This window comes from Ursus maritimus, unplaced genomic scaffold, assembly GCF_017311325.1.
Source record: "Ursus maritimus isolate PB19 unplaced genomic scaffold, ASM1731132v1 scaffold_3, whole genome shotgun sequence".
NCBI lineage: Eukaryota > Metazoa > Chordata > Mammalia > Carnivora > Ursidae > Ursus > Ursus maritimus.
In genome coordinates, this window is record NW_024425563.1 from 28,119,101 (window position 1) to 28,128,539 (window position 9,439).

At 50.2% G+C, this 9,439-nt stretch overlaps 1 protein-coding gene across 2 annotated transcripts; it reads left to right on the forward strand.

Moving 5' to 3' along the window:
- The first annotated feature begins 6,509 nt into the window (after positions 1-6,509).
- FEZF1 (FEZ family zinc finger 1) lies at positions 6,510-8,843 on the forward strand. 2 transcript variants are annotated; one of them, XM_008705898.2, is made up of 5 exons: positions 6,510-6,938; positions 7,089-7,310; positions 7,546-7,680; positions 7,922-8,054; positions 8,485-8,843. In XM_008705898.2, exons 1-5 carry the CDS (start codon positions 6,510-6,512, stop codon positions 8,841-8,843), a joined length of 1,278 nt encoding a protein of 425 aa, XP_008704120.2. The 2 variants fall into 2 exon arrangements, with proteins under 2 accessions (XP_008704120.2, XP_040500528.1); XM_040644594.1 differs by having other exon boundaries at positions 6,510-7,310.
- The last annotated feature ends 596 nt before the right edge of the window (positions 8,844-9,439 follow it).

Genomic DNA, 9,439 nt, shown 5'->3' on the forward strand with positions numbered 1-9,439 from the left:
ATTCGCGGGGGCAGGGATGGGCACAAAAATATATGACAATGGACAATGAAAGGTTTTTGGAGTAGAACTCAGAGGTGCCCCCTCCCCCAACCCCGTTTAAAATCGGCTTAAGAAAGTGTTTTCCGGGAAACTGAAAATGACAGGCAAAACTTAGAAAAAGATGCTCTAGTTCCTTCTTGGGCGTGCCACGGCGTCAGGCCTGTTTTCTTTCTCTTGACATCTAGATTAAATGACCCTTCAGTTACACTCTGAGTCGTCAAAGCAAGCCTATTAGCGACTGTTCCGTTCAAAAACTTTTCAAACGGGAGTCCTCCGCCATCTGTTACTTGGTCTTTAAACCCGATCCGGCATCCCCTCCCGAAACTCTTTGGTGCCTGCCCCCTTCTCCCAGCCTTGGGGGTGGGGAGGGGAGGGACGGAGCGGCCGCTGAATCCGCGGGGGTGCGGCGGGGAGAGGGAGGAGCGCGATCGCGCCCCAAAGGACCGTGGGGGGTGAAGGTGCGGGGGCCAGAGGTCAGAGGGACGCGGGTGGCGACCGCGCGGCGCAGGCAGTCGGGGCACCGGAAGGCCCCGCGCGGGCGGGAGACCCGGGCCGGACGCACCCCGGCGCTGGGGGCGGCTGGGGAGGTCTGGCTGGCGGCGGGCTGCGGGAGTAGCGCCCCAGCTCCCAGTCCCCTCTAAGCTGCTCGAATCACTATAACCAGCCCCTCCGACGCAGTGCCCCAGAGCCCGGTCGCCCTCGGCCTCGCCAACGTCATTTTAACTGTTCGGGACTCCTGAGCAAGGACCAATAAGTGGAGAGTCCAGCCGGGGAAAGTTGTCAGCTTTTCTGTTTCACTTCGGGCTTCCATTAAATGGCTCTGCTCCGGGAAACGAATCGTGAGTGAGGCGAGGCACCTCCGCACCGGCGCCCGCAGCGGGGACGCGGTTCCCTTCCGAGGCCAGGGCCGGGGGACGCCGAGGTCGCCGCAGTATGGAGGCCCCCGCGTCCGAGGGTAGCTGGTCGGCGCGGGGCGCTCCCGGCCGGGAGCCGCCGACGGCCGGGGGCCGGGAGGTAACGACACTGTTCAACGGTTCTCAGAGATTTCTAGTTCAAGGATTTTGCTTTACTTCCTTTGCTCCTCCATTTCTCTAAAGCTCACTCTCTGCTCTGTATTATTTGAATTTCTATTATAGACATTTATTCGTGGGAAATAAGGAAGAAAGTTTGAAAATAACATCAAAACTGCTCTAAACCTCTTGGGTGGTATCAAGGAAAGAATCGCGTTGTGTTGAATGTAGTTTTTATTTTGACCACAAAAATTATCTGGGGACTGCCGCAAAAACGCTAATCAGCCAATTGCATAACCAGCTATCAGTATAGAACAAGAGAGCATATTTGGGACGTCCTCTTCTAATTGTTCACTTCTCAGGTTTCAACAACACCGTTGTAAATTGCAAGCAAAACTTGTCTGGCTTTTGTAGCTTGACTTCTAGGCAGCTTCTCGAATAAGTTGGAGAAATTGGCTTGCTTGTTTATAAACTTCTTTTTCCATCAAGTCCAGCCCTGAGTGGAGTCTGTAGGGAACACACCTCACAGGCCTGTGGGAATGGGTGAGAAAAATCCCAGCATTAGTTCAGGGGCAGAAACAAACCCAGGGCAGGTGATCCCTGTCTGTAATGTTTGCCGGCTCATTAACAGCTCTCACCTTTGGGGATCTTCATTTACTTTTACAAACTGATTTCATATGTAAATACTGTCCTGAGGACCATAATTTCACTAGGTTGCGAAGCCCTACTAAAAAAGAAATAGTAGTAACAACAACGGTCTAAAGACAACCAACCAACCACTTGCCCACCTCCCCTCCCCCCAAAGAAAGGAGGGTTCTGTGAGTTACCTGACCCCTCCTTTACAACTGCCTTTCACCAGCTCTAGGAAATTAGCAAAAAATCTTTATCTGCTTCCAAACTGAAAGAACACTAGTAGCCTTAAATCTGAACTTGTCGCCCAAATGTTTGTTGATGTGCTATTTAGTTCTCACTGTGTATTCATGAACTAATCTGAGGTACTCAAGAAGACTCTTTCCTTGAACTTTTCAGACCCTCGTGTTTGGGGCCTACTCCAACACCCCGCCTCCATCACACAGCACAAGAAATAACAAAAGACCAGTCAGAGATAAAGACTGAGCAAAACTGTAGAAGAATTTAGGAATGTTTTTGCTCCTCTAGAAGGAAGGTAGGTTGCTATTTATTAAAAGGAAGAAGTGTGGATGGGTCTGTGTGCCTGGGGAGGGGAGGTGGTCAAAATAATAATCTTGTCTCCCTTATTTAGCTCACAGTAGTTAATAAGAAGCAAAGGCAAAGCAGACTGCTATTTTTAATGAAGAGGCAGGGGTCATGGATGTTGGAAAGGCCTGAAAATCCTAAAAACATGACCAGAGATGAATTAATGCACTTGGCAGAAGGTTAGATAAGTTATAATATTTCACAATCCATTTTTTTCATTTTTAAAAAATTCACATATTCTGTGACTTATTAAGGAAGAAGAGATGAAAGATTGTGGATTATTTGGTAATTGAAGGCTCCATTATATTGCCTTTTATTTCAGATTTCAATAATCTTGACCAAAAACTGCATTTGCTTGTAATAGGCATGAAAATAAAACGCCTATGGAAATCACGCAAGTTCTTGAGTAATCAAGAACACCGTTTAGGAAGCACTGAAATAAAAAATAGCTTTCATAGGCAAAAAATGAGAACTTTAAATTATTTTAGAGGAGAACTTTTTCTCATTTTCTCAAAAAGGTCTTAACTCAGGGTTTATCTGGCATCTTCATATCAAGGACTGCTCTGCTCTCCTCAGTACATCTCATGCAGGATAAACCACACACTTAATACTCACTTTCCACAAGGATTTAAAGTGGGGCAAATAAATACTGCCTTTCTGTGTTTGGGAAGGGGAGGAACACTTAAATCACCAGCTCTGACCAAAAAAGAGGGGATTATAAGATTCTCCAAGAAAATCCAAAGAAACTATAACTGAGTTTCTATTTTGCCATTAACGAAATGAACAAGCCTCTCTTGCATTCTTTTAATAAACAATGTTAAAGTGTTGAACAGTTTTAGAAGCTTCTAAATTTGCCAAATATGCTCTGCTTTTCTTGGTGTTTTTTTTTTGTTCTGTTATCTTTCTAATGTGTTTGGGAAAAAAAACCCCAAAGTACTGGACAGATTTGACAATAAGATGGAAGCCCTTCCTAAATACATTTTGAATTTTGTTTAAGGTAATCCTTACTTAATGGAGTTTTTTTTTTTTAATTAACAGTTTTAGGTTAGGTTTTGAATAGAAAATACTTATTAACAAATGTTGGAATATCAAGACCTTGATTTATAAAAGCACCTCTTCAGTCTTCAGGATTAGCAAGCTCAGGTCTGATGTTTTAAAGGAAGGGCGTAATTGCTACTTTGAGATATTTGTGTTACTCAAATGACACCATACTTTCAAACACTTGTCAAAAAGGCAAATCCCGAAAAGACCAGTGAAAAGCAAACAGTTGAAATATTAACTATACAAAACACGTATACCCCTTTGCCAATAATTTTCCTTTTAAGTTCAGTGTCCACCTAAGGAGAAATTTACTGAGGTCAAAGGAAGGCTCTTTTGCCGTTAAGGAGGAGGGAGTGGGGGAGGGGGAAAGGGGAGAGGGAGGGACACGCGACGAACGTAAAACAAACTGGTGGCATTCAGTCGAGAAGGCAGGTAACGCTCCGGAAGCGGGTGAGTTGTATAAATCAGCTGAGCGCTCCAAAGCTGTCCCAGCCAGGCCATTTCGTGCTGCTTTGCTTTTTCCTTTAAACCCGGCCTTGTGTTGGAGCATTGCAGCATGGGGCGGGGGTTGATGTTGGAAAGTGGCAGGTAGGAAAGGAAATCTGACCTGCCCCAAAAGGCAGCAATTAAAGTCTTAACCACGACCCATCTGTCGTGGGACGCCCCCCCCCCACCCCGCCTTTCCCCTAGCAAAGCCGTCCCGCGCTCTTTGTCTGAGCAGGGAAGAAGAGGAAACACGTTCTGAGGCCCCAACAGCAAAAGGAAGGAAAATTTGCAGCGTGGGCGCACCCTGGGTGACCGATCCCCGGGCAAGAACCGCTCCGAAGTAGTGTGGCCCCTCTTCCTGGGCTCGGCTTTAGTGCCCTACGCTCGCCTCGCTCGGCCCTTCTGTACCACCGCATCTGTCGTCCTAGACCGAAGCCACCCCAAGACCTGAAACGAGACACTTTCCTGGCCTACTTGTTAAGGCCGGTCGCATCCAGACCTTTCTCCCTATTTAGCCCTTTGGCGGCCTTCAACTTAATAGGACTCATGTCTCCTCTCCACCTCCTTAGCAGCTGAGTTTCTCCACCACCCTTCCAGCCTCCCTGCTTTGCCGCGGGGCATCAAGGCGCCTTCCCAGCCCAGGCTCTCGGCGGTTTCCACCCCTCTGGGCTCTCCGGGTGGGGGCGGGGCAGACCCTCACGAAAAACCCGTGAGTGGCCTGGGCTGAGCAATGGGGTAGGGAGGAGGGATTATTTCGAGGTTAATTTCCTCCGTTTGGGGTCCAACTTCGCATTTTTGGGTGGCATTCCTCAGGGGCTCAACAATCCCAGGATTTCTAGTCTGCTTGCATCCAGCCTCCCACTGCCGACCCTTTCCTGGGCTCGTGCAAGAAGACACCCACACCCACCCGATGTCTGGCACCCGTCACCACCCATTCTATACGCACTCACTGAGGGTAACTCACCAGGTAGATGGCACTCTGGGCTGCTGCGGGCGACCACTCACCGCGCATGCAGGCCGCCGGGTTTTGAGCTGGCACCTCTGCGCTCTTCCTCCACTTCCTGGCTCGAGCTCCCGGCCGCCGTTTCCCCGCTGCGCAGCGGCTAGTCCCGGGGCTAAGCTTTGCACATTCGCAGGCTTGCAAAGAGGAGCAACCAGGAGCATGAGCGCCGCTGCTCTCTGCACGCTCCCGGCTGCGCCTGCCAAGGCGGTGAGACCCTGCGCAGCCGGAGGAGCAGCCCACAGAGTCTTCCCGGAACACCCTTTACGCTCTACTACTCCTCCCGGAGAGTTTTGACCGGGGCTCCAGATCCCGGGGCGCCTGCACAAGGGGTCATTGCAGGGGCTAGGTCTGCGCGCGCGCGCGCGCCCACAGGTCCCGGTGCTCGCCGCCTCGCGGTGCACACAACCGTGGCTGCCTCCTGCGCTGCCGTGAGGAGTGGGGACTCCAGCAGAAGGGACGTGCGGGCTTGGGGGTGGACTCACTAAGTTGTTTCCCTTCTCAGATCAACTTTCAGTATTTAAAATGCTCCTGCAGAGCTCTGAGAGCAGGTACTTAAATACTTTTTCCGGGCTCTCAGTGGGGTATAAAAGCGCGCGCGTGTGTTTTTGTTTGTATCAGGGGTGGGGGCCGACCGTAGCCGAAGCTTCTTTTGGTGTGACACCCGCTTATTCCTTGCAACTCCTTCTGAACTTTGTGGATGGAGTGCGTCTTTCCCGAGCTTATGTCACGACATCGCATTTACAAAACCACAAACACACAACAAGCCTCCCAAGGCCTTTAATACTCAGGGACTTTTTGTGAGGCCAGTTACCTGCTGGCGTCTTCCAAGTGGTCCAGACTCGGTTCGGGCCGCAGAGACTCTGGGATGCCGGGAGTCCTGAGCCCCACGCCCTAGAGGAGCCCTAGAAAGAGGGCTGCGGAGGACGCGGCGCGGCTTTGACCCGGGCCCAGTGTCTGCCCGGCAGAACCGTGCAGGGAAAGCTAGGATTTCGCTGCGGTCGGCTTCCTTGCCGTGGCTTTCTTGAGCCTGGCGTTTCATAAATATAGCCTGGCGTTTGCCCCTGAATTAGACTCTGTTTCCTTATTTAGCCCTTGCACAATGATTTTAGATGATGTCACTTAGAGCTAAATGAGAAAATTGATCTCAGATTTGCTTGGCCTTTAAAGCCTGGTTAAGCAGATTGAGAATTAAAAAGACAGAGGAAAAAGCAAAGGGGCGGGGGAGGATGGCGAGGAGTGCGCCCGAAAGACTGTGAGCAGAGGGGAGGGCGTGCCGCGCGGCGAAGAGCGCCCCCGCCTCTTCTGGGCGGGGGAACTTCGCTCACCAATGAAAAGTAGTCACTGACTGCGGAGGAAAAAAAAAAAGTTTTCCTGTTGACTGTTGGAAGCGAATTGAGCAATTATCTAGTTTACCTTCTCCTCTTGGAAGTTAACGATTGGCGAGATCTTGGCTGCGTTATTGACACAACACTTTCTATTGATAGAAATAAGTAGTGATTGTCCTCGAGTCATTGGTGCGCCAAGAACTCTGCGATGGGCTGGCAGGAGTCCATTGGGCTGGGCAGGCAGGTTCGGCTGGTGATGCTGGGGAGGAGGAGGAGGAGGCTGCTGGTGGTGATGGTGCCCGTCCTCCTCTCCGCAGGTCTGTGACAAGCAGGGAACAAGGCAACGACGGCGCAGCCTGGCCCCGGCTGACGGACGCAGGCGACCCAGTCATGGACAGTACCTGCCACAACGCGACTGCCAAAATGTTAGCTACTGCTCCGGCCCGGGGCAACATGATGAGCACCTCCAAACCCTTGGCTTTCTCCATCGAACGAATCATGGCGCGCACCCCCGAGCCCAAGGCCCTGCCCGTCCCCCACTTTCTGCAGGGAGCCGTGCCCAAGGGGGACCCCAAGCACTCTCTGCATCTTAACTCGTCGATCCCCTGCATGATCCCCTTCGTGCCTGTGGCGTACGACACGAGCTCCAAGGCAGGAATGACTGGCTCGGAGCCGCGGAAGGCGAGTCTGGAGGCTCCGGCGGCACCGGCGGCGGCGCCCGCGGCGCCCGCGTTCAGCTGCAGCGACCTACTCAACTGCGCGCTGAGTCTCAAGGGCGACCTGGCCCGCGACGCACTGCCGCTGCAGCAGTACAAGCTGGTAAGGCCGCGTGTGGTCAACCATTCTTCCTTCCACGCCATGGGAGCCCTGTGCTACCTGAATCGAGGTGACGGCCCATGCCACCCGGCGGCCGGCGTTAACATCCACCCCGTGGCCTCCTACTTCCTCAGTTCCCCTCTGCACCCTCAGCCAAAAACGTATTTAGCTGAAAGGAATAAACTGGTGGTCCCGGCGGTGGAGAAGTACCCCTCGGGAGTAGCTTTCAAAGACTTGTCCCAGGCTCAACTGCAGCATTATATGAAAGAAAGCGCCCAGCTTCTGTCGGAAAAAATCGCGTTCAAAACCTCTGACTTCAGCCGAGGCTCTCCTAACACCAAGCCCAAAGTTTTCACTTGCGAAGTGTGTGGAAAGGCAAGTACTATATAGAAGGGAGGTCTCCCTCCCTCCCTCCCTTCCTTCCTTCCTTCCTTCCTTCCTTCCTTCCTTCCTTCCTTCCTCTTTCCTTCCCTCCTTTCAAATTTCATTTTATTTTATAATTTGTGTACATTTGCTATAAGGTTATTTCCTTACCCCACCCCTCCGCTCACCGGGTTTGGTTTCAAAGTGCTTGTTGGGCTAACCTGTTGTCCGTGTGTTTAACTTTAAGGTCTTTAATGCACACTATAACTTAACCCGTCACATGCCAGTGCACACAGGAGCCAGACCCTTCGTTTGCAAAGTGTGTGGAAAGGGCTTCCGGCAAGCCAGCACCCTATGCAGGCACAAGATCATTCACACCCAGGTGTGTGTTCATCTGTCTTAATTTCACCTGGTTTACTTCCAAATGGTTTGTAGAAAAGTAGCTGCTAAACTCTTACTCTTTAGCATAAGGTTTGAAATGTGCTAGCTGGACAGGGGGAAATGCCGTGTTTTTGCTTTTGTTCTGCTTAAAAGCATGAGAGCATTACTGTGTTTTTGAGTTTGCAGGACTCCCCTTAATAACAAAATACCCTAACTTCCTACTTTTCTTCCCTTTCTCTTAGGAAAAACCTCACAAATGTAACCAGTGTGGCAAAGCATTTAATAGAAGTTCCACTTTAAACACACATACCCGAATACACGCAGGCTACAAACCGTTTGTGTGTGAATTCTGTGGCAAAGGATTTCATCAAAAAGGTATAGAATCCAGGAGGCATTGCCTTTCACAGTAGTCTTACTGAAAGTTCTAATATTTTCCAGATATTTTAGAAAAAATGATTTTTTAAAGTGCAGCTAGTTACTGGCGCATATGCTGACATTCCAATCTCTTACCGGTGTGTCTGATTAGTATTAGAAAAAGGCATGGTTTATATACTGAGGGGGTATTTCCTAACAGCTTGTTCTCATTTTATAAAATTGGATTAATAAATTTGTTTTAAAATGTGGAGGGAAGGGCCTCATTGTTGATATTTACAAGTAAACTTGGGGAGAGAAGTGCAGGCGCCCAGCACAGCCCTGCACCTGCTGTCCGAGCTGTGGCAGCTCTTCCTCTTGCTTTCCAATCGTCCACTCCTCTCTTTTCAAGCTTTCTTTTCAGATCCACGTCCCTGTCATTTGTCTGTTTCAGGGAATTACAAAAACCACAAGTTGACCCACAGTGGGGAGAAGCAGTTCAAGTGCAATATCTGCAACAAGGCTTTCCACCAGGTTTACAACCTCACCTTCCACATGCACACTCACAACGACAAGAAGCCCTTCACCTGCCCCACGTGTGGCAAGGGCTTCTGCAGGAACTTTGACCTCAAGAAGCATGTCCGCAAGCTGCACGACAGCAGCCTGGGGCTGTCCCGCACGTCTGCTGGGGAGCCCGGCACGGACCCGTCGCCCCCTCTCCAGCAGATGCCGCCTGCAACCTTGCCACCGCTGCCGCCGCTGCTGCCACCCCCTGGGCCCCTGCAGCCCGGGCTCCACCCGGCCCATCAGTGATCAAGGCCAAAGTCCTTTCCCACCTCCTGTCGGGTCCCCACTACTGAGGCAACGGGGGAATAGAGCCGGGTCCTGCAGATCCAAGCTTGTCTGCAGACCCGAGGGCACGTTGGGCCCCATATGTTAGAGTCGATCGGAAGCCTCTGCATTACCCGGCCTTTCGCCTCTTGCATGCACCTGCTAAATGGTTTTGTGTATTATATCCTATATAGGCACTAACAATTATGAGAAAATTTGGGCTTTTGTTTCTGATTTTTTTTTTTTAATTTGGAAAGACTTCATCTCGGGTGGAGAGATGGTGTTTGTTTTGTTTTTTGAAAAAACAAAATTCTGCTGTATTTATTGAGATCTGTATTATCCTACCCGGGAATGCCTCACCATTTTAATTTTATTATTGTATATATTTCCATTGTGTTATTCTGCTGTCTCAAGATGCCTGCCGATTGTTTATTATCATTTCCTCTTTCCCTGAGGTAACGAGACACTGGGTGTATGTTATATATACACACATAGATGTGTGTGCCTGTAAAGGCACGTTCCACATTTGTGAGCACGCACACACATACACATTAGAAAAAGGTGGTTCATTATGGATG

Coding starts and splice junctions, on each gene's coding strand:
- FEZF1 (XM_040644594.1), top strand. CDS start 6,510: ATGGACAGTACCTGCCACAACGCGACTGCCAAAATGTTAGCTACTGCT. Junction 7,311..7,545: donor CTTGCGAAGTGTGTGGAAAG/GCAAGTACTATA, acceptor TTTAACTTTAAG/GTCTTTAATGCACACTATAA. Junction 8,055..8,484: donor CAAAGGATTTCATCAAAAAG/GTATAGAATCCA, acceptor TGTCTGTTTCAG/GGAATTACAAAAACCACAAG.